Genomic DNA, 25,347 nt, shown 5'->3' on the forward strand with positions numbered 1-25,347 from the left:
TTCAACATTCTCAAGCAATATTAATTATGAACTAGTTCAGCCATTAGTACAGAAGTCTTTACCTGTTCCACATACTATACTAATGAAATATCTATTTAGATTGCTTCTGACTTGTGCTAATTAAGAATCTTGTTAAACCAATGGCTTCTTCTCTATCTCAGAATAAAACAAAGTTCACAGCCCACAAGACTCTATAACAACATAAAATAATGTGACATTATTATAATACATATTAAACTGTGATACACATTACATTATATACAGTGTGGATGAAATAAAAATGTACTCAACACCTCATTCCTAACTACTTCTCGCATTTCTCTTGCCCACTGTACATAGCAGCGGTTCTCAAAACGCAGTCCCAAGGCTGACAGCGTCAGAATCACTGGGGGAGAGCTGGTGTTTTAACAAACTCTCCAGTTGATTCTGATACATGCTAAAGTTTGAAAACAGCTGTGACTAAGTGTTGTCATAATAGTCCCCTTGCTGTCTCTTTTATGTTCTCATCAAGGTTTATACTTGTTTTTGCCACTGGCTTCCCCTAGATATTCACAAATGTCTTCCTTCATTCATCCAGGTTTCTACTTACATGCCAAGTAATAGGAGAGAAATTTTCTGATTGATCACCCCATTTAAAACAGCCCACACTTGTCCATAGTCCTTTTACGTTTACCCTGATTTATTCTTCTTCTAAGCATTTAGCATTACCCAATAATATATTTGTTTGTTCATTTTATTTTACTGCCTGCATCTCCCACTATGATGAATGCTCTATAAGACTATAGACTTTATCTGTTTTATTCATTCTGAGTGTCTAGAATACTTCCAGGAATATAACTGACCTTCAGTATTTTTTGAATAAACAAACCTTCTCATGTAGAACTTTGGAATTTTTTTTCAGGACATAATTTGTGTTACATAGCCTTAATATCCCAGATTTGCAAGAAAAGACCTCTGAAGGTCATCTTGTCTTGCACCACCCGCCATTGCCAATAGGTGGGTTGTCAGTCATTCCCTGAATATAAAAAATCATGGGAAACTTCTCTTTAGTGAACTTGAATATTTTAATATGAAGGTTTGACCACACAGTTAACATCATTATTAATCAATATTATGTTTTGCTTCATATCTTACCTCAAACTGCCTATGATAAATATGAATGGACAGCCAATTTAAGCCCTCATTGCACTTTATTAATTTCTACATTCAAGGTTATAAAGGCAAAGATTCTTTGCTTAATTCAAAAGCCCTGAATAAAATATAACTTAGAATCACTTTAAAATTTTAGAGTTAAGCCTTTTCTTCTCTCTTGCCTCTAACTTTTGTCTTCATTGTAAAATTACAAACTAAAATAAACAAGAAATTATTTTATTACTATGTTAACTTATCATCACCTAAGCTTCAAAAAAAGTACCACAAATATTTTTAATTTCAGATTTTTCTCTTTTTTTTACAGAAGCTTTTAAGAAACTTTTTCAACACATTTTTAGTTTTAACATTTTTCTACACTGTTCTCTTTCATAGTCTGAATCACCATTTTATTTAGATGTTTGTTTATATTTTGTCTTTGTTGTTATTTTAAGATGTCTCTCCCTCAACTCCAAGCTTCATGAAGTAAGGATTTTCACTTGTTTTGTAATAGTACTTTGTGAGTGGCTAAGGGAAATCCTGTTATACAGTAGATTCTCAATACATATTTGTTGAATGAATTTTGGTGTGCTGAAAATGTGTGAACTACTTTATGAGGTTCACTACATGCTTTCTCAGATTGCTAGGCCACCTTTACTCATCAATGAATCTGAGTGAGCCTGAGCAACTTTTATAGGTTAACATTAGAATTATAAACTAAATAACAGTAGAATATATCTATGTATGATTATGGAAAGTTGAAGGTTCATACAATATGCTAACTGAAAATAAAATTATATTGGGCTTCTCACTCTTTATATACATATATTGCATTGTATTATTTATAATTATGTAAATGTTGATAGATTATATAACTATCCACGAAGTTTATCTGTGTATATCCAGGTATGTATACAAGTTTATCCACAAGTTCATGTGTACATAAATATATAGATGGATAAAAGGAGATATATGTGATATATGTATATAAAAAGGGATATAGTATACACACATGCATACATATGTACTAAAGGAGGTATTCATAAAGTAATAATAGATGTCATTTTCTTTCTACTTTTTTGTCTAGAATATCCATTTCTGAAATATAAAAATATTTAAAGATATTATAGATAGATGCATGTATATAGGAATTTGAAAAATGTTCTGAGAAATAAGATACAATAAAGGGAATTCATTATAAAAACAAAAAATAAAAACACAATATTTAGAATAAATAATTAAGAAGTGCCTAAGATCTAAAACCTAGTGATCAAAAACAAAAGTATCACATGTAAGGTCGCTGAATCAGGTTCAATGATAAACACATATTTTCACTTTTCTCAGTATATATCCCTCCCCTCTACTATTTTATTAGTTGTTAAACCTTTTATTAATCACTTATCATAGCTGGCTGGTGGTTTATGAGATAGTATCATAGAATAGCAAACTTTGGACAAGATGTTGCATTCTGACTTTGTCATTTATTACCAGTATAATGTAGAAGTAGCTCTTCTCAAACATATTTCTACAATGGTGAAATAAAAATAACGATAGTTCCTACTTATGGGTAGGTAAAGTATTTAGTGTTGTGCTGCCTTCCTGGTAAGTGCTCAATTAAATGTAGCTATGATGATGATGATGGTGATGAAAATTTAACTTTATGGGGAGCTTTTCTTAAGCTACATTTAAAATGGCTTGCAGATGTATATGTAATGGTCACCATTGAGAGATTTCAAAGTGTACAGACGTGAGAATGCCTATGCTCTCCTTAACAAATGGACAATTAAGCCATTTAATCACTTCCTAAAATAAAGCAGTTACAACTTACATGAAATTTAATGTATATATTGTTTTATAGTGGAAATGCTCAGAAAATTTGGGATCATCTGTTACTGCAAAATGCAACTCTCTTCTTAAGCTGATGTTCTGCCTTCCGAAATGTTTGTTAGGCTTCTTAGATAGCTTTTTACTCTTAATGCCCAGCATCATCATACTAGGCATTAAATAATTATTCACTGATCACAAAAATATATGCAATGCTATGATTTTAAAATATCTTCCTTTTTCTTACTGTACTATGGAAAAATGATACTGACTTCATAATTTTTCATAATGTATTTGTATAACATTCATAAAAATGGAATGAAATACCAACCCCAGTTGAGTCATCTGGTTTTGATGTGGAATTACTCCGAAAACGATCAAAATTCCCAAAACTGCTGCTGCGCTATAAAATGGGAAAGAAAAAAGAAAGGAAATTTAGAATTTGTGACTTTCACTGATAAAACTGCTAAACATATTAGATTATGATTCAAAAGCATCAGTCTCTTGCAAATACAGGATTAAAAAATCTCTTCTCTCTGAAATATCTAAAGGCACTGAAGGTATAACTATTATTAACATAATATTTACAGTTCATAAAATGTCTTCATCTGTTTATGTTATCATGTTAAGCACCTTGGAGAAAAATCTATTAAATTATTTTTAATGTATAGTGTTACTTTTGTTCATGGGAATGGCATATATTACTAAGCAACCAACCAACTAATAAATAACAACAGCAAAACAAACAAAAACAGGCATTTGAGTAGATCCACCATTGTGCCTCATAAAGATCATATTTGTCAAAAAACCAAAAATGACCGCCAATGCATTTTCTGTTGGTAATTCTTGATAATATGAACCTCTCTGCTAGATGTCAGAAAGACGAGGCATATACACAGACCTATTAATAAATGGAAAAGAGCATTTAGGCATTCACAGTCTAAGGTTGAAAGTAAAACTGATTTTTTTCCACATTTAACATGGAATTACAATGAGACCTCTGGGTCAATTTCATTCACTGGTTTTGAGAGAAAGCTTAATATGGTAATAGAAGACTTGTTCTCTTGGATACTTTTTGCCTACAAAGCTAAATTTTTATTTGTATGTAACTCATTCTAGCCAGGTAATTATAAACAATTCCTCACATACTGCAAAGTAAATGATTCTCCTAAACACGTTTTCCAAAATCTTTAGAGTAGTTGAGTCAAAAAAATCGATATTTTCTCACTGTTTAATTTTATATACCATTTAGGATGGTGGATATCAGACATTATGGACTTTCTGTACCCATAAATCCCAAGAATATTTTCTATTGTAAGAACTTTATCTTATTTCAAACCTATAATATTTTCAAAATAAGCTGGTGATACTGAAAAAGAACTTGGTAGTCTGAAAAGTTGAAAATGGGAGTCAGTAATCTATAAAACTTTGTATGGTCTTTTCAACAGTCAGAGACCATTTTAGTTCAAGTGGCTTCAAAAGCTCTTTTAGTCCTTACAAGCACTCTTATCCTCATGTCTCCCTACTAGCTATCTTTAAAACTCCTTGTTTCCCTTTTAAATGAGCTGAAATAAAAAGATCCTGACATGTGACAAGGGGTTAGCTTGATAGACAGTGTGATACAGAACGTCGCCCCAAGGCTGGTGGCTGTGTTAGACACAATTAACACCTTTTGCTGACTTGCTGCCCTGGTGGAAAAGCCCTTAAATTTGAGGCAAGAGGAAAGAAAAAGAAGGACTGAAATTGAGAACCACTTTGGAAAATACAGTCTCCTTATACAGGGCTCACTAACCTAGAGTGATTTCCCAGAGCATTAATCGCTTCGACTTGCCTAATAGGCGTTTCCACCGGGCCATCGTTGCCTGGAGATCACAAAAGGGAATTGAGCGTTTTCTTGTCCTGCTTATAAACAATCTGAACACAGGGAAATCTGTTACTCTTTTATATACTTGAAACATTCTTATGCCCTTTTGGAGTTATGCCTAGGACAATTTTGTAGCCTACCACCAGCCTATGTCCTGCCTGCTAAATATTAATGAGGGTTATAGCATGATTTCCACCACTGGATAATGGGTCACGTTGTCCAGGAGGGCAGAGAATAGGCTCACTTCAGCATTTCTCTGCACTATCTTCTGCCATTAAGTAATCAATAGTCATCACCTTTTAAAATTAATTCTCTCCTCATTGTATCAATAAAGAGAAGCAGATTTAGGAGTAGTGGTTTTCAAGACTATTACTTCGGGTTTTGTCAGTCATCTCATTACGAATCACTCAACAGCTTTAAGCCAGAGGAGTAAAATTATCAATCTGTGCTAAGACACCCTTAAGAAGCAAATCTAAGTAGTTAAAATATGATTTTAAAATTTCATTAGTCTCTAGTCAAAAGTTAGTGACTTTGTGAGATGGTTTCATAATATATAGGTTATGGCTTATGATAAAAAAAGGGCCAATGTCTATTATGAGGTATGGACAATGAACAAATGTGTAATTTCGACTCATTAAGTTTCTAATGAAAAGGTGAATCATGTGGAGATAAGCTGGTTTTATAGATGATAGTCCTTTGTAAGTGAGAATGTGTTTGAATATTGATAATTTTCCACTGTATAATTGTAATGGATTAGATTTAGCAATATCATTTTGTGACAGAGCTCCCATCAAGAAAGAACTATTATATAAACAAATAACTAACAGCAAAAAAAGTATCTTAAATAAAAATGCAATTCATAATTCTTTGTTTTTGTTGACATTAGATCATATTTACTTTTTAACGATATTTCATATAAACCTATACAGTCTTCCCTTGTGCAGTCAAATGTGTTTGTAAAATGGCACAACACATGTGGAAGGTAATTTGACAAAACTAGTAAAATTACATGTATTTGCCCTTTGATACAAAAATTCCATTTCTAGACATCTATATCAGAGATACACTAGATCTAAATTGATTTATACATTCATGTTTGTTGTAAATCTTTTGTATTATTGAACAGCTGTAAACCCCAACATTGACCCAGAGAAAACAGATTGAATAATATATGGTAAATTCAGACAAAAGAAATGTCTGCATCTGTAAAAAAGTGAAATATATCTCTTTATAATGCCATGGAATGATCTCCAGGATAAAGTGTAAATAAAAAAAGCCAAGTAGAGAAAAATGTACACAATAGGCTGCCATTTATCTAAGGGTGGAAATACATGTGTGTCTCAATACAGGCAGATACGTGTTTTTCTTCTTAGAGAAATGGGGTAAAATAAGCAAAGTGAAAGGGACATAAGAAAAAACAGACTTCTCTGAATAGACCTTGTTTTGTAGATTTGACTTTAAAACCACATAACTTCTAAAAACATTTATAAACTAAATTAAATAAAAATGAAAGCAATCCCTAACAATTCCAAATAAAAATCATGTATCTAATTTCGTATTGAATTGGTGGCTTAGAAAGAAGAATTATTTTAAGCAATCAAAAAAGAAACAGTAATTTATTGTTCAAAGGACCAAAAAAATAGACAAATTTTAACCCATTTATAATTGCATTAAAAAGAATAAAATACCTAGGAATAAATCTAACTAAGTAAAGATATGTACTCAGAAAACTAAGTCACTCATGAAAGAAATTGAAGATGACACTAACAAATGGGAAGCTATACTGTGCTCATGGATTGGAAGAATTAGTATTGTTAACATGACTATACTACCCAAGGCAATCTATAGATTCAATGCAATCCCTATCAAAATACCAAAGGCATTTTTTTTACATAACTAGAACAAATAATTCTAAAATTTGTATAGAAACACAAAAGACCTAGAATAGCCAAAACAATCTCAAGAAAAAAGAACAAAGCTGAAATTATTACTCACTCTGATTCCAAACTGTAGTATAAAGTGACAGTAATCAAAATAGTATGGTACAGACACAAAAACAGACACCTAGATCAATGGAACAGAATAGACAGCTAAGAAATATACCCATGTGTATATGGTCAATCTCCAGCAAAGGAAGCAAGAATATACAGTGGAGAAGAGACAGCTTCTTCAATAAATGGTGTTGGAATACCTGAAAGCTACATACCAAAGAATCAAGCTGGATTACTTTCTCACACCACGTACAAAAATAAACTCAAAATGTATTAAAGGCTTAAATGTAAGACCTGATACCATAAAACTCCTGGAAGAAATCATAGGCAGTATGTTCTTTGACACTGAACTTAGCAACATTTTTTGGAAGAATGTCTCTTCAGGCAAGGGAAACAAAAGCAAAAATAAATAAATGGGATTACGCCAAACTAAAAAGCTCTTGCACAGCAAAGGAAATTATCAACAAAATGAGAAAAATCTGTCTACTAAATGGAAGAAGATATTTGCCAATGATACAGCTGAAAAGAGATTAATGTTAGAAATATACAATAAACTCATACAACTCAGCATCAGAAAAAAACAACCTAATTAAAAAGTGGGCAGAGGACCTGAGTAGATATTTTTCCAAAGAAGATATACAGATGGCCAACAGGTATATGAAAAAATGCTCAACATCACTAATCATCAGGGAAATGCAAATCAAAACCACAATGAGATATCACCTTATTACCTGTCAAATGACTGTTATCAAAAAGGCAACAAATAACAGGTGTTGGCAAAAATTTGGAGAAATTGTGTACTGTTAGTGGGAATGTAAAGTGGTGCAGCCACTGTGGAAAACAGTATGGAGTTTCTTCAAAAAAATTAAAAAATAAAACTACCATGCAATCCAGCAATTTCATTCCTGTTTTTTATACAGAGAAAACAAAAACACTAATTCAAAAGGATATATGCACCCCTTAGTTCATTGCAGCATTGTTCACAATAACCAAGATATGGAAGCAACTGAAGTGCACATCCATAGATGAATGAATAAAGAAGATGCATATATACACAGTGGAATAAAAAAGAATGAAATCTTGCCATTTGTGACAACATGGATGAACCTAGAGGATATTTTATTAACTGAAATAAGTCAGACAGAGAAGGACAAATACTGTACGATTTCACTTATATGTGGAATCTAAAACAAACAAACAACAAAACAGAAACAGTCATAATACAGACAACAAACAAGTGGTTGCCAGGGGGCAGAGAGAGAGAAATAGGTGAGGATGATTAAGAGGTACAGACTTACAGTTAACAAATAAATGATTCATGAGTATGAAATGTGCAGTGTGGGGACTGTAGTCAATAATAATGTAATATCTTTGTGTGGTGACAAATGGTAACTAGCTATACTTATCATATTGACCATTTGGAAATATATAGAAATATGAAATCATTATGTTGTGCTCCAGTAATTAACATAGTGTTGTAGATCAACTGTACTTCAAAAACAAACTCAGAAAAAAAACTCTGTATCTAACTACCAGATTATAAAAAATTACAGAGACAGAGGAACATGTTAAATGACATCAAAAAGATGACGTCAATCAGAAAAATTTAGAGAACGAAAAAATCTGCAGGACAAATACCCTGTTTTTTTCAACTGATCAATAGAAAGAAATAGAAAGAGGAGATGGAAAGTATAAATTAAGAACCTTTAAGAGTTGTATCAACCAAATACTGTACAGTCCATCGATCTGTTTAGCTATAGATCAAATAAACCACTGTAACAAAAACATCCAGTAGACAACTTAGGAAAATTTTAAAACAATTTGATGATTTGAGAAGTATTGTTATTTTTCATTTGTAGTTCAAAATAATGTAGTGAGGAACAGCAAGTATGTGGACATTAAGAAGAAACATGACTGGCTGTTATTTAATGATTACTTGGGTAATAGATGTATGGGGTAGATTGTAATACTCTACTTTCCCACATGTTTGAAATTTTTCATAATAAAATGTTGGGTTAACAAGAACCAAACATACGTATACAAAAGCTAAAAAATAACTTACAAAGAGTTAATAATGGGTAAGGGTGGAGGGTATATGGGAAAACTCTGTACCTTCCTCTCAATTTTGCTGTGAACCTAAAACTGCTCTAAAAAAAACAGTCTTAAAAAAAAAAAGAGTTAGTGGTTGTATAACTTTCTAAGGAACCAATTTGTAAATATAGCATTAATATTGTCTATTTCATAGTTGTTTAGAGGTATGGACATATTTAAGGAGAAAATAGTTCTGCTTTCTAAATTTATTTTAGTACAACTAACATTCTGATATAAATGTATGTCACTGGATACCTTTTGAAGACTATCTGTGATTACATGGTGCAGATTACCTGCTTCTACATAGTCTACTTGGCTTTCACAATAATAGGGCTGGATAAGTGTCATTTGTGATGTTTGAACTCATTTGCGTATGTGTGTCCCTATGCAATGCAACGAATAATATAAAGAACTTAAGAACAGATTCATCTTTTTGTTGGTCACATTTCTTCTCTAGTTTTGCATAACAATTCTAATTACAACAGAATGTCACTTCATTATATAAAGCTATCAAGGTTCTTAGAAATCATATTGTCCTCAATGAGGAAACTTACAGGAACCAATACTTGCAAAAAGAAAAATTCTTTTTTTTTTCAATTCTCCACCCTGACTGTACTCTCCACTATGCCATTTCATTGCAAAGTTTGATCTTGTCTTCTATTTTCAAAGAAACTTGCTATCTGAGTGGGACGGGAAGTATGTAAAGTTAGCTTGATAGAAAGAATAGAACTGAATAGGTTTCTTAAAACAATGATCATCCTACATTTATCGACATGAAGAAGAATTAAAGAATCTCTTTTTGGAAATGAAAAGCAACCTTCTGACAAAACCCAAAAGTCTTGGACCTTATTTTCATTTTTTAACCACTCCTCAACTTCTGGTATCTCTAGCATGACTTAATATTTGGGTAAGACACTGGTGGAAAAGTTTCACAGTCTATTTCAAAGAAAAAATTTGCATATGTGAGTCAGACATCCGCAGTATTTTGAAATCTACTGGCAAATTAAAAATTACACACACTGTGCCAGTGAGTTCTCGCATCATCTAAATATTGCACATAGAACGTTCTTTGGTAATATGTTCTTGAAATTTGAAATGCCGTTTCAGCACGTGCTCAGATGAATATTCTATAATAGTGATATGCTAAATCTCAATAAGCTTGTCAGGCTTTATCCAAAGGCATTCGAGGATTTAATTGTTCTAACTAAACTCAGGTGTTGGGATCTTTTGAAGTGTGTGAAACAAATTTAACTCACTTAAAATAATCTGTTGGTATTGCCTCAGTGTCAAATAATTACAGTATCATGAGGTGCCAATGGAAGACAGTTGTATGGGGCGTCAGAGGGCTGAAGTCTGAAAGACAGCCAGAGCTGTAAGACATAGCCCTCAACACTAACACTTTAACCTTGGGTGAAGGCAACTCGGTGCTCAAATGCATATCAGTGCTCTAAATATTTTTAATGCACATCTGAACTCATAGAACAAAAGTTAGTCTACATGATCTCTCTGGTTCAGTATCTTCCTCTCAACTGCAAAACACCTAAAGGAAGTGCTGATTCTGACTCCACTGTAGTGTTTTAAGGCTGTGTCAAAATTTCCATGCTAAAGCTTTGCTTTCACAAGTTGATGCACCCAGAGATGTTTTCTGCAAGTTGAAACTACCTAAAAGAAGATCACCTACAGGAAAGAAACCAGAACTGGAAAAAAAAAACCAAAAACAACAATGCAGTATGATCCATGCCTGTAAAAGTGGTTATTTATATCAGCCTATTTAATGTAACAAAACAAGTTTTATGAGTAAAAAAGACTCAAATATTTAGAATTCTCAATTGCACCTCTGCATGATTTAATACTGTATCTCATGATTTCCATTGCATCCAGAGACTGTAAATCTGCTGCACTTTTAGGAACTGAATAGAAATTAAGATATTCTATTTTAATTGAAAGGGATTCTTAAAATAAATAATATTGATGTGTTTTAAATATATTTTTTCAGATAAATAACATAGTGCAACAAAAGTTCAGTCACTGATATAATCTACTCTTACAAATAAAGAGGAAATGCCAAACTTTAAAAAATGTGACTGTGATCAGGCTACTTTGAACTGCTTAGCTTCTTGTTTTTCCTAGTGTAAAACTTCTACTTGACTTATTGACACCTATATTTTTGTTATAGCACACTTTCTATTCCTTCTCTCTTTTTCTATCTACTAAACCCATAAACAAGTACACTAAATGGTCCCTCTTGATGCTCCTGGAATTGTTTCATTATACCAACATCCTTCCTTGAAATCTTTAAGAATTTCCAAAGGGAACCCACTTTTATAGCTGCTCTAGTTTATAGTGGCTTCTCTGCCTGCCTTCAGGCTGGAAGGCAGATGTGCCAACAAGTCCCTCTCTGCTTATGTCCTCTTACTTACCCCTGACAATCTGTTTTAAATCTGCCTTCTGAACCCTCCACCTGCACTGTTGGAAACCTGTTTGCTCACTGCTGTCTTTGAGGAGTTTGGACACATAATGCAAAATGCAATATACCACACATGCATTCTTTCACCCTCCACATTTGCTCATTTTCTCCCCAAATATCTGTTGTAGGCAATTATTTTCATTACTGCTACTCAAATATGTGCTATAACCCCATTCCCTTGTCAATGCAATAACTTTCATCTCCTTAGTTCTCAAATCCTTGCCTCTCTGATCATCTAAAAATCACACCACTGGACTAGTTTCCTTAAGCCAGTTCCCATCATTTTGTTCTTTTTCTCAAAATGTAAAGTTTGCTCCACATTGTTATGATGGCCACTGAGGGCTGGCTCTGTGCCAAGTGATTTATCTATAATTATTTCATTAAACAAATACAGCCCCTCTCTGAGGTAGGTATTGATTTCTGCAGTTTACAGATGAGGAAAACCGAAGCTCAGAGAGTTTAAGTGGCTCTTCCTTAGTTGACAAAATAAAGCCCAAACTTAGCATGCTGCATGCACATTCACAGTTCTCCATGGCATCAGGTAATGCTGGTCAATCTGATTAAGGAGAACTTCTGATGCTTCTTGCTGACCAGTATGGACACACTCACTTATGTTTCTAAGCTGTTGCTCATGCTGTTTTTCTCTAAAGGGATGTTCTTCCTCTTTTCTTCCTCCTCCTCAAACCTGGCCCATTCTTCAAGGGCAGGATCCAGTCCTACCTTCTCTATGAGACCACGTGCTGATACCTTACCATTTTAGCACACATTGATTGCCCCTGATCTTAAGTGATGTAGGAGACCTATGGAGAAAATCCCACAGTTGGGAGTATTGGGAAAACCATAGCAGATGACAAATTCCACACATTTCTCTTCAAGTTAAATGACAAAAACCATACATTTCACAGTTATACAATAGCAAATTATAACTTATTAACATAGTCAAGCAAATGATTTGCTGATGTTTAATTAAAGACCGTAAGATTTTACATTATGTAATTTAATGTAAATATACTAAGTGGCTTCTATGGCTAAACTTTGTGCCTGAGGTCAGGACTGTCCATATGAATAAGACAAGGATCTATCCTGGAGGAATTTGTGCTTTATTGGTGCCATCAAATAACTTCAGTTGATAAGCCCTAAATAGAACCTTACTCAAATGAATGGCTTATAAATATAGAAGCAATTCCTAAAAGCAGGTTATATTTACACACATAAATTACTAGTGTATACAAAATGTCAACTTGGAAATTTGTATCCATCCATTTAAAAGTCCTTATTTGTACTAACTACTTAGTACATGAAAGGCATTTTGAATGCATATGTCTATACCTGTATTATTGATAGTCTAAAGAAAGGTACATTAAAATGATCACAGATTTTGAACGTGAAATTAGCTGAAATCAATACAATTTGAATTAGCTTAACTGTATTCAAAAATTATTTACTCTAAGAGATTGTGTAGTTATTGACTGAGGGTCTGTTTAGAAATACCAAATCTAAAGATGGTAAGCATTTACAAGCTATAAAAAATACAAAAGAGAAATTGTGTATTCATTTTTATTATCAAAGAGATTTTTAAAAAGCAAGAATAACTTTTTATCAACTAAACTAAATTGAACATTCTCTTTCATGGTTTTAGACTTAAGCTTTTTTTTTCCTTTTCAGTAACTAGAGAGAGAAAAAATCTTGAAAATTTTTTATTAGCTAACACATGAAAAGAATGTACAGTACTTTTAAGTCTGTTAAGATAATTTTAAACATACTTAATAGTTAAATGTGTTAATTCAAACTTTAGCTTCTTAACATTTTTTTAACAAGTTTACTAGTCAAATGTTTCTGCTATTAAATCCAATTAATTCAGTTTTTTTAAATCAAGTCAAATCATTACAAAGAGGCAAACATTTATAGTACCCATTGCTTTGAAATCATTAGTTAAATGGAGGAGTGAAAATTAAGTTGGGAAAATAGAATCCATTTAATAAACTCTTCCATCAAATTCTCTGGAACAAAAACTCTCCTTTACCTCCATTAGTCTTAAATGTCCACCATATTCACTTATCTTCTGGGTACATAATAACCTTTCTAAAGTTCTCCCCAAGGGATATTTTAGTCATGCAGTGATCTCCTTGAACACAAGTAATGACAAACAATAAGCTAATTCTCAAAAAGTTTTTTTTAAGTCATTTTTACTACTTTTAAATGAGTGTGTTTGATGCATGATTTTGGTCCCCCTGATTAATGGTCACCGCCAGCCCAGCTTCTGGAGTTGTAATGTTTCCGTGAGCTTCCCTCCAACAGAGTTCGACCATTAATCCAGTGGCATATGTCAGCTCAACAGAGCAAGGTCACTCTTCTGCTTCAAGGGGAACCTTTTTAGAAATAATAAAACTGACAGAAAGTTCTTTTTTGCATGCTTTATGCCACCTGAGGTTGAGTGCTGCAGTTAATATCATAAAGCTTATAAACATTCCCATCTCAGGCAGCACCCACTGACACTATGCTTAAGAATTTAAACGTTTTTTTCTTAGTAAGAACAGACGTGTTTATGTGGGGCAAATATACTGTATGTAATCCCAAACAAGGAAAGAATAGGTAGGAAAAAAATAAATGTAAGTTCATGCTAGGATAATTGGAAGAGATGTTTGTGTCCTATAACTTCTTCATTGTCAATTACATTTATTTTCCTTTTGGATTTGGCTATATAAATATTCTAGTCTGCTGAGGGGTTAATAGTGGTGTTGAAATGTAATAGTAGTGGTAGAAATGAACTCAGTTCATGATAATTCCTAAACCTACAATATATGTTTGGTAATAAAAGAACATTTATCTTTGAAGGAATTTTATTTTTAAAATTATAAGCCTTTGTTTCATTGGTAATGACTACTTTAAAATTGATAAATAATTATAGTTAGATTTTTATAATCATGATTTGAAATTTGTAGATGGCCTAATTTAGAAATGATGAATGGCTATATAATAAATAACAATATAAAGAATATATACCAATAAGTATTACACAATTTATATAATGAATTTTTTTATTACTCTAAATTTAAAAAATCTAAGTTGAATAGCTAGAACCATGTGAAATGTTCAGAAAAAATTTTAACCTGATATCCATACTAATGTCATATCACTATGTATTATGACGTTGATATAAGATAAATCTGCCTTGAATCTTATTTCAGGAATTTAAATTGTTAAAATTATGAAAAACATAAAAAAGAAACTTCAGCATTTAACTGTATTTATTTTATGTATAGCAGAGAAAAGGTGGGGCCAGTTGGCAACTCAGGCCAGTCATTCTAAGAAGCTAGTTCCTTGGTCAGGTCCCCATGTCTAATGTCAGGCCCTCATTTTGACAGGTGAAGGAACTTCATTTCTCAAGCTTGCAGAAATAAACAACTCCAGGGGGAACTGACTCATACACTAAACTGATTAGATACCCAAAATGGCAATATCAAGTATTGATTAGGTATGAGAATTCAACTGCCAAGAAGAATGCATATTCTTGTTGACTGATCAAAGAATTGTCTCCCCTTGAGACAGAGGACACAAAATTGTTGTTGGAAGTTTGTTTGAATAGTACAGTAGAGTCACAGAAAGGTGGATTAGGTTGTATTAAGGGCTAGAGACACAGAGCTATAATAGCCTGAAGTATATAGCTCACCTAAGTGAGCGAGATTGCTGAGCCTAATGGAATCTTTGCTTCTGCTAATATGGATTGTTCTGCAGACTCAGTGGCAAATTTCTGCTCTCCCACTCTTTTTTAAGGTCCCTGAAAAGCAGCATTCTCTGCAGTTCCTTTTTTTTCCTTCAGACAGATTACATTACAATTTTTGATTACTGTTTTGTCTCATTACATTCTGATTCTAGGAATGATTACCTGGTTTTATGTGGGTGTTGACTGGATCTTTATCAGTGACCCATTTACAAACTATGTGTTAGAGTAGAGGACTTCTTTAGATGACTAAAATTATCCATTAGTCATTACCCGAGTATTGTGTATATATTGGGAAACTACTATGTTCCATATTATAAATGTTTTTGGTGGTAGCCAAAGTGAATAGAAAGCACATGGAATCTGAAAGTTAGAGTTCAGGACCCCTTGTTCCCCTACAAAAATTGCAGTGATACAAATATGAATAAGATATATCCCCTATTCTTGACAGTAACTTTAGTTGGAAGGGCATATTCGAATAAATTATGGTAAAAGGATAGAAGTGTGGAACAAGTACTATTAAAATAGAAAAGGAGAGATTATTAATCAAACATGTACTATGTGCTAGAAAATTTACACATGGTAGTTAACTTCTCACATCAGTGCTATGTGACGTGCTTTAACATATCTCCTTCTTCAAATAAGCACACTGAAACTCAAAAAATGTTTAATAAGATGTTCAACGTCTCGTGGTTAGGTAGTATCAAAATGGGACCTCAAACTCAAGTCTAGAAGACTTTAGTTCATGTTCCCTACTGCTCTGCCAGAATGACCTCTAATGCAATGCCTTGGGCTAACTGGTGGAAGCTTTCTTGAGGGAGAGAGAGTCCAGCAAGTTATTAAAAGATAGATATAAGTTCCTGAGTTGGAAAAACTGGGCATAGAAATTCTAGCTAAGGGAAACACAAATAGGAAAGCAGGAGAGTGGTCAGATCCACTGAAAGATGAGACTTGGATACACAAAGAGAGACACCAGGGGTGCTGCTCTCAGTTGGCACCAAGAGACAACCAACTTAAGAGGCAGCAAGTGGTGGCCACCTGCAAGCCAAAGAGGGAAGCCTGGAACAGATCCTTCCCTTTTGACTCTCAGAGGAAACCTACCCTGCTGCACCTTGATCTTGGACTTCCAACCTCCAGAGCTGTAAGCAAATAAATTTCTGTTCTCTAAGCCACCCAGACGAGGGTATTTTGTTATGGAAACCCTAGAAAATTAACACAGACTAGGTGAAAATTTCCAAAGTTTTTTTATATAAGGGACATAGCCAGCTGTGTTGACAAATGGCTTTCTATGTGTAAGGAATCACTTTGTCTACCACCAGAGACAGCTTAAAACCCTCTTCTATTCTTATTAATCAGTTCTTAATGGAGGACACTTTTGTTATCTACTAAGAAGCTAATTATCAATGTCTTGTTTCTAAAAGTTCACCTAAATCCTTAACATTAGAAAAGAAGAGAAATGGATCAGTTTGGGAATGCTAAATTTGGAAACTTAGATATGAAGAGTATGGACTTCATTCCATTATTAAAAAAAAAATCTGCAGGGATAATGAAACCATTTATCTCCAAAGCAAGGCAAAGAAAGATTAAAGAGATAAATGTCTCATTAAATTGATTTTTAACAAATCCAGTGCATTGGTAGTCAAGGTAGTGACTTTATACTTTTCTTTAGGATATAGTATTCAAATTTCCATAAACTTCCATATACGTCCATCATTTCTCTCAACCATTTGTCTCCTGAACTTTCTGTATATCATCTTGGCACTGTGCTTTTTTCAAATATAGCAAGTCTGTTTGATCCCAAACCTTTTGCTAATTGCTTAAAATAAAACTTGATTACAGATTCATGTTCTGTAAAATGGGAAGGCTGAAAATACTTTGAAGATAATTTTTCAAAGCTAAAATTATTTAACTCTTTTGAACAATTGAACAAGGTGAAATAAGCAAATTATTAGTTTATTCTGATTTGAGGTGCTCTAGAAATGAAAATTAAATCCAATAGAAAATTGTATTTTAAAGAAAGAAGTAGAAAATTTTGGGAAGTGGCACATCAATATGGGGGTAAGTTTCTGGTGGTTGTGAACAGAGGAATGAGGGCATTTATTGAAGTATGAGCAGCAGCTGGAAGCAAGAACTGTTCAGGGCAGTGTCAGCCTTTCTGTTTACCACCTTTAAGGCCCATGGGATAGGTTTCTTTTTTGTATATGGAAATGTATATGATATATGCCAACAGATCCCAAATTCAACATCTTCTCAACCTCTAACCTACCACTCCCCTTGTCTGAGTCACCATTACCTCTTTCCTAGTTTCTGTAATAACTTCCTAATGGGTCTCACTTCCCTGCTTCCTCCCTCACTTTCTTCAGTGTATTTGAAACACAGAAGCCAGAACAAATCCACCAAAATGTAAGCCAGATCCTTTTCTTCCCTTCTCAAAATCTTTTAATACTAGCTCAAATCCTCATAATGACCTAAAAGGCCCTCTATCATCTGACTCTTTGTGACCGCTCTTCCCTTGTGTACTCCGATCTGTTGTTTCTCAAACACACCAGGGACACTCCCACCTCAAGGCTTTTGATCTTGCTCTTCCCTCTGCCTCAGTCAGATTTCCTCAACCAGTCTCCTGGCCAGCTCTTCATTTCCTTCAGGTCCTTTTTCAAATGTCTCATTCTCACCAAGTCTTCCCTGGCCCCGTGTATGTCATACTCTTCTTTCTCTTCTTAGCATTTATCGTTACTGAGCATACTATGTATTTAACATATTCATCTTGTTTATTGTCTGTCATCCCCAGTAAATGTAAATCCTGTAAGGGTAGGGATGTTTTATTCATCACTGTATTCCCAGCATATGGTGTATTTTGTCCATAGTGAGCACTCAATAGATATTTGTTGCTTTGAAGAATGAATGAATTAATTTCTAAGTCTTTTGAAGAGACTAGTAGAAAGAAAAAATATCTCCAGATTGGGAAACTTTAGAATTCTTGATCCTGGCACACATTCTATATTAGGTAAATCAGAATATTTGAAGATGGAACCCAATCATCAGTATTTCTTAAAGCTCTTCAGTAATTCAAATGTGCAGCCTAGGTTGAGAACCATCAATGTAGACATCATTTCCAAACTTTAAAGTGCTCACAGAACTCCTGGGTATCTCACTGCAATGTATATTCTGATTTAATAGGCCTAAGGTAGGCCAGAGAATCTGCATTTCCAACAAACTCCTGGAATGCCAACGCTGCTAGTCTGTAGGACCACAGCAAGTATCTAGATCCACATTCAACTCAATCCTTGGTGGCCCTGTGATACTTTTTACCATGGTCTATGCTCCATTTCCTTCTAACTTACCTTACTTGGTTTTAAGTTTTCATTATAATTTACTTTAAATACTTCTTGGAAAACAAATATGACATTAATACTGACTAAATACATAAGTGAAGAGAACCTTTTGAGAGATTTTTTTTAGATGCACGGTGGGTAATAACCAAAAGTAAAAATAAACATTTAGTTACACCCACCATTTTTTTTAATGGGAAAAATGGATTTAAAATAGTACCTACATTGTATATTATACTTCTAACTTGGGATCATTTTGTTTGAAAACTGAAAACAATCAACTGAATTCACATGAATTAAAGTCTTAAAATTGTACTGCAGACAAAGAAGCAGAAGGAAGTAGCAGGGGGAAATCCACAGGTTTAGAAGAAAAGCTGTCCCATATAATCCCAATTCAATCTTTTTTTTTTTTTTTTGGCTAGCTATGATATCTTGAGCAAAATATTTCACATCTACAGGACTTTCTTCCTTTTCTATAAATTAGAGAGTTGCGGGGGGGAATGCCATAAGCCCCTTGTGCAAGCACTTGGCCTAATGGAAGCACCACTTTGTAGAAACACTACTTCTATTTTCTTATACCTGGTGAGACAAGAGTTAAAAATGTATCTTAACAGTCTTGATAGAAAAAGCAATGAAGAAAGCTCTTTAATGCCACAACTATGTGTCATCCTTGTCTAGGAGCATAAATTTGCACAGCGGGCAGTGCAGTGAAAACAGCTCATAATCAACTCATCACCTCTCATCATTGCTAGGATCAAATGCAAATGGGAAAGAATGCCACTTCAGTCATTGCTAGTGAAAATTAGCATCTGTGACACTAATGGTGTCTCATTTAGTATGCACTTTAGATTTTAAAAAATGGTTTTAAAAAAAGCTGTTTCCAAAACTGCCATTATTCCAATGTTTCCCTTTAAAATAACAGTGGTATTTGAATCTCCTTTACTCAAAGAAATACCTCAGTTAAAATTTATTAACACAGATGATGAAGCCCTGCCCTATAAAGGCTGACCTGTTCTAATTACAGTTGCAGACCTTCGTTTGTAAGGTCTGTTCCTTTTCTGTTTTCAAAATTTCTACCATATTCCCTGACCTGGAACAAAGGTGTACTTGTTACGTAACAATAGGCCTCTCTAGGGATTCTTATGCAATACTCGCTTTATTGGAGTTCTTCTTAAAATAAAACTTAAAAATGAATTATAGTTGTGTTTACACACATGCATACAAACTTTCTTATGTATACACTCACAAGTTCGCTACCAAGAATAATGAAAATACATAGTATTGGTTAGTATTCATACTTGAACCAGGTTACATACAGTATAATTAAGAAACTCCTTTCACTTTACAAATATTTATTAAGAGCCTACTGCATTTAAGGTGTTATGCTAGGTGCAGGAGGAAGATACATGCTTACACTTACCTCAATACTAGATCATGATTTTTTTTGACAGTTTGAACATTTGAATACTAAGAAAGTTATTCTTATTGTTGTTTTACAGCTGTAAGTGTTGAAGCTTGGGTGGACACCTAGAGGATTTTGTAGGTGGAATTCTTTCATTTAATCAGAGACAGGAATGGAGGACCTCTAAATTTCTTTCCAACTTACAGATACTCTTAAAGATATGTTCTGGTTTCCTTAAAATTTAGCTGGAAATTAAGACAGAAATGTAAATAATATCTACAGTCCCTATGCTTGTAATTGCAGCATGGTAATTAAGAACAGGAATACTGGAAAATGACATATGTATCTCACACTACACAGTTTTATTTTTCATCTAACTATGTCAGCTCAAGTTAACTAACCTTCTCTATGCCTTCTCATCTATAATGCTAAATAAGAGTTGTTCTCTCACAGAATTGTTACAAATATTAATAGATTAGTGTACAGAAAGCTCTAAACATAGTCACTGGTATGTAATCTCACAGTAAATATAGAAAACAGAAACATTTTAGTTGGAAAAGAGTTAAGGAAAATTATGTTCTATAATTTAGGCATTTAATAGAGTGTAATAAGATCATATCTGCTGAATTCTGAATCCTAGATATGCTTAAATATTTTTAAAAATCACTATCAGTAATGCACACTGGTGATGAGAAGGTAAAAACAAACTTCAGGAAGGAAAGTACAGTACCTTGCAAGTATGTTAAGCAAAGCTATTGTTTTTAAATGGAGGTACTAGGGATTGAACCCAGGATCTTGCTAAGCATGCATTCTACCACTAAGTTCTACCCCCGCCTCCAGCAAAGCTATATTTGATTGACTAATCTAAATGTAGAATACTTAACCCTTATTTATCAAATTTCTTTCTTAATTTGGATTTTACCCATACCCCATAGAGAGTTCTGAAACACAAATTATAAGTTTCCCTTATGGAATATCTCTGGTCACTTCTTCTTAACCTACAGTATGAACCTCTTATAATACATATGAATGCTATTTGTCCTATTTATGAGCTATTTGAAGGAAAGAACTGATACCAAAAATGGAAAAACAGAAGACATATTAATAAATTATTGATGGTAAAACTGTATTTTAATGTGTGTTTTGATTTATATTTTTCATTTATGTACATGTTTATTGATAAGTCTTGTGAATATAAGAAAATAATCTATTATTTTGTATATAGACTCATAAAATCCGTTGCTACATTTTATATCCATGAATGTTTTTAACCTTCTCACAACCGTAGTACATATTTTTAAAAAACTAATAGCAAAGTCCTTCTCTATATATTTCCTTTTCAAATGAACAGTTTCATAATTTTTATTTGAGGAGCAATGTTAGGTATAATATCCATTCACCATTTGAATTGCGTATTAGGTCACCTGAACTACAACTCATAGGAGTTAACATGAACTGCACATTAAATAATGTTTCCCTCATTTTTAAAGTTGTTGCTTTTTACCTACTTTAGTACTTACAGTTAAAAAAAAAACAAAACAAGGAAAGCTCTCTCAGAAATTCTGAAAGAGTGAAACATACACAGGAGTGTACGTTTCTGGGTCAGGAGGTGTGAACAATTGTCTGGTAGGTAGTTAATCAGTGTAGACAGTGATTCCCTGTATTTCAGACTGATTTCTTGATGGTTCTACTGTGTCTTTCTAGACACAGGCCCTGTGTTCCCTTCTAGTGGATGAAAGGATTTGCAGACCTCATTCTACTAGCCATTTATTTGTAGGAATCATCGTGACATCCATCAATGCCATCTCTTAAGGTTTTGGTTCTTTCTCTATAAAATACACAAAGATAACTACCCAGTAAAAGTGAATTAAAGCAAAGTTGTTTCTAAGACATAATTCGAATAATTGGAAAATATTATCTTCATATTAAAAGGAAAGGATTTAGAAGATCTGGAAAGTATGAAAAGCACACTTGTACATATACATCCACATATCTCTTTAAATTCATGTATTATGAAACCATCCATCTAAAGAAAATGGGAATTTATTCACAACAAAAATTAATGTTTCCAATGTGACTATTTTCTGTGATATATTTTATTCCCAGATGTATACTTTATCAAATATATTTTTACTTTTATGAGTAAGTAAGTCAATAAGGTGAACAATACTCCACTTGTATTACAATAGTTCCTGCAGTCAAGGCAAATGATGATTATAGACTAAAGTGTCATTTTGAAAGTATTCAATGACATAAGTATGATGGTAGATCACAATATATGCAGTTCTTATGAGGTACTCTAAATTTTAAATACTTGGAGGAGAACCACTGCTTCATATTTTGTGCTCTCCCTGAAACCTACTATTGTCAACTCACTACTGGTTGCATTTAACCAAGCAAACTTTATGTAAAATTAATCTTAAATAGAAAGGTAAGTGATGCCTTTGAAAACTTTGTTGTACTCTTTGGGAACTGTTAGCTTGACTTTTTATTATATTAGGGAAAGAGGCAGAAATCATGATGCATTATCCAGCTGTATTTTTAACTAGAGATGCTTGTCTGTCCTTTATCAGATCTTTGTGTCAGAAAGAATTAATATTACAAATCATTTATTGTTAGTTTCCAAAGATTAGAAATGATTTATTTTTAGTTTCCTTCAGAGAGATTGTGTAGTATCTTGCAAAGAGTTATAAAATATTGGCTATTGTTCAATGTCACAACAATTCAAAATTTCACAATCAGTTCCCAACTCCTTTCTCTTGGAACGGGTGCCAAGCAAATAAAAACCAATAATAGATAATCAGTCCTCTAAAAAGACATCTGGACTTACTCATCATTTATTGACAAGCAGATATAAAATGTTATTTACCTAAGAAACTTTAAAAATGTACAAGTTTTGGAAAAATTCTCTGATACCAGTATTTCATAGATATTTTCTTTTATGTTATTAATGAAACTAATTTAGAATTCTACAATAGAATCTAAACTTTGTTATCTCATACCCTATTTTTTAAGTAGTAATTATTTTCAAGACAAAGAATAGAATAACAGCTCTAAACAAAACAGATTGACAAATCTTTAAATTTATGGGGTCTTGATGCTTCTCAAAACACAACCCAATGACAAATCTATAAATTTATGGGGTCTTGATGCTTCTCAAAACACAACCCAATCATCTCTCTAGTAATGGTGTTAATTCAAGCGAGAGAGAGAGAGTAGGAAAAATAACCTCTACAACAAGCTATCATATTTTAGTTTGAAAAAATTTTAAAAAATTTAATCAAAACATCTCAATTTTACAGCCTTCTCATAGTGAAATGTATTATAAATAGCTGAGAATTTAAGAGATAAAAAGCATTTGGTAGGCTGTTAGACATAAACAACTTTATAGTTATTAAAAATGTATACAAGGATTTCATAATATCAGCCTTTCAAGCAGAGACCACCAAATTGATTTCCCTAAAGCTGATGGTATGAGCTCAAAGTTTGGTTACAGATGTAAATAATCAAGTATGCTCTATAAGATAAATTTACAGAGACAGTAATTGTCAGGTATTATTTAACACGTAACCTTGCAGTTCAATTTTTTCCATACTTGCCACTAGGCAGTCAGCCCTATGGTCGAATTGTGCCTGACATATTAGAACAGTACGTGTGTGTGTGTGTGTGTGTGTATTCTATTAAATAATTTGGTTTTGTTTGACTGTGTATGAAATTACCTTACCTTTGGTTTTTGATGTTTCTCCTTCTCTGAAACATTGGATGGCTTTCTCTTCAGCATTTTGAATTGAGACTACTCCAAGCAGGAGCACTTTCTGTTGTTACAGAAACGACAACGGCAGGCAGCAATATGCTGTCTATGATGTGCAGCCGCAGATAAGTTTGAGCCCAGTAACCTGCCACTTCCTCTTTTGGTCTGGATATGACTTCACATCTACATGTGTGAAGTTTGGGTTTTTTTTTTCTTTTTGTACAGTAGTTCCCTGGTAACTCTTTAATGTTCTGTTCCTGCTATATCCTAAGAGGTAGATTCCTAAATCCCACACTTTGACGTGACTGCAGTTATCATAAGGGCCATGAGGATTTTAAAATAAAACTTTTTTTTTTTTGGTTTATACAAATATAAAAATCTGTAACACTTTCTTTGGGAAAAGGGAAGAAAACATCTGAGCCAATAAATGAAATGAAACTTGAGATGTGAGCTTTTAGAAAAATTAAGAACATACTCAGAGTAGTCAATTTTACATTTCCATGTAAACTTTATTAGAAGAGGAAATAAACTAGACTTTAACCAACAATAATCCTATTTAAGCATGCATGCACATTTAAAAATAGAGTATGGATGAAATTCATATAAATAGGAATATGACTCCAAAAGTAAATGATTATGCATATTGTTACTTTTTAAACACATGACTATGTTATAAAGTCTCAATTAATATGGAAATCAGTTAAACAGACTCTTCAATTAACCAGATGTCTTTCTGCTACAAACTTCATTGCCATATGCTGATAAGTACTAACAGAGTGATGATCCAGTGGATCAATGGTACCTTCAAATGACGTATCCCAAGTCCCTATTTAATAGGCCTGGAACAGAGCTAATATTGTTTAGAAAGACTTTCCCCATCAAACCATAGGGTTTAACATTTTTACTATAATGTCAAAATCAAAACACCCATGAAGTAAAAGCAAGAAATTTGAGCTTTCTTGTTAACTAGGGACTTACCAAAGGGATACTTGCAAAATATCTGAAACTCCACTTCTATTAAAACTGGCTTGTTAAGGAAATCAACCTAGATTTTGTTTATAAAGCCCCTGGGTTGAAAAGCAGTGGTGTCACTTTCTTAATGAGCGGCTCTTCTAGGTAACAAATCACCTGACTCTATTTCTCAGTCTTCCCTCCTACCTGTAAGCCTCTCCTCCCTGAGGCTCAGTTCTAATGTTCAAATTTCACTAATTCATTTAACAAATATTAAATTGAATGTCTGCTGTGTGCTGTCTGACAATATATCAAGTCTCTTGACTAGCTAAAAAAATTGTTTATATTCTGTAGCATCATTAAAGAAATACGCTTGTCAAGATTATGGTGACTATGTTTCTTCTACTAGATATTAAGAGCAGAATTATATTTTTATGAATTATTAGGCTGGTATTTTCAAAATAATGACACAAAGGATAACACTGAAAAACCTTAGAACTTTGAGGGTGGATAATTCCCTGAAAGTACACTTTCTTTCGAGCCCTGTTTGGGCTGAAGTTAAGGCAGTGGTCTAAGTAAAAATTTTTTTTCATTTCTTCAGTAATTGAAAGTCATGAAAAAATATATTTCTTAACTGAAGGATTTGCAACCTCTGTGCCCCCTTTCGTTCATCTGTGAATAGAAATTTAATTCAGTTGTGGAGTTCAATCAATAACCTGGGCATGATAATGCACTTACTACACGTTCATGTTTTGGTGAGAATAAAAGGAAATACCAATAAAGAATGTACTTATTTAAGTAATGTTTTATATCAAGAAATGTTCATGG

General features: G+C 33.3%; 1 protein-coding gene across 1 annotated transcript in view; it reads right to left on the reverse strand.

Annotated features, from left to right (window-relative positions):
- Nucleotides 1–25,347, reverse strand: part of SAMSN1 (SAM domain, SH3 domain and nuclear localization signals 1) — a 128,238-nt gene that overhangs the window by 23,906 nt on the left and 78,985 nt on the right. Inside the window, exon 11 of the mRNA XM_006216127.4 lies at nt 3,284–3,355. Coding sequence (XP_006216189.2) covers nt 3,284–3,355 — 72 coding nt within the window. The remainder of the gene's footprint in view (nt 1–3,283; nt 3,356–25,347) is intronic.

This window comes from Vicugna pacos, chromosome 1 (assembly GCF_048564905.1).
Source record: "Vicugna pacos chromosome 1, VicPac4, whole genome shotgun sequence".
In the NCBI taxonomy this organism is placed as follows: Eukaryota; Metazoa; Chordata; class Mammalia; order Artiodactyla; family Camelidae; genus Vicugna; species Vicugna pacos.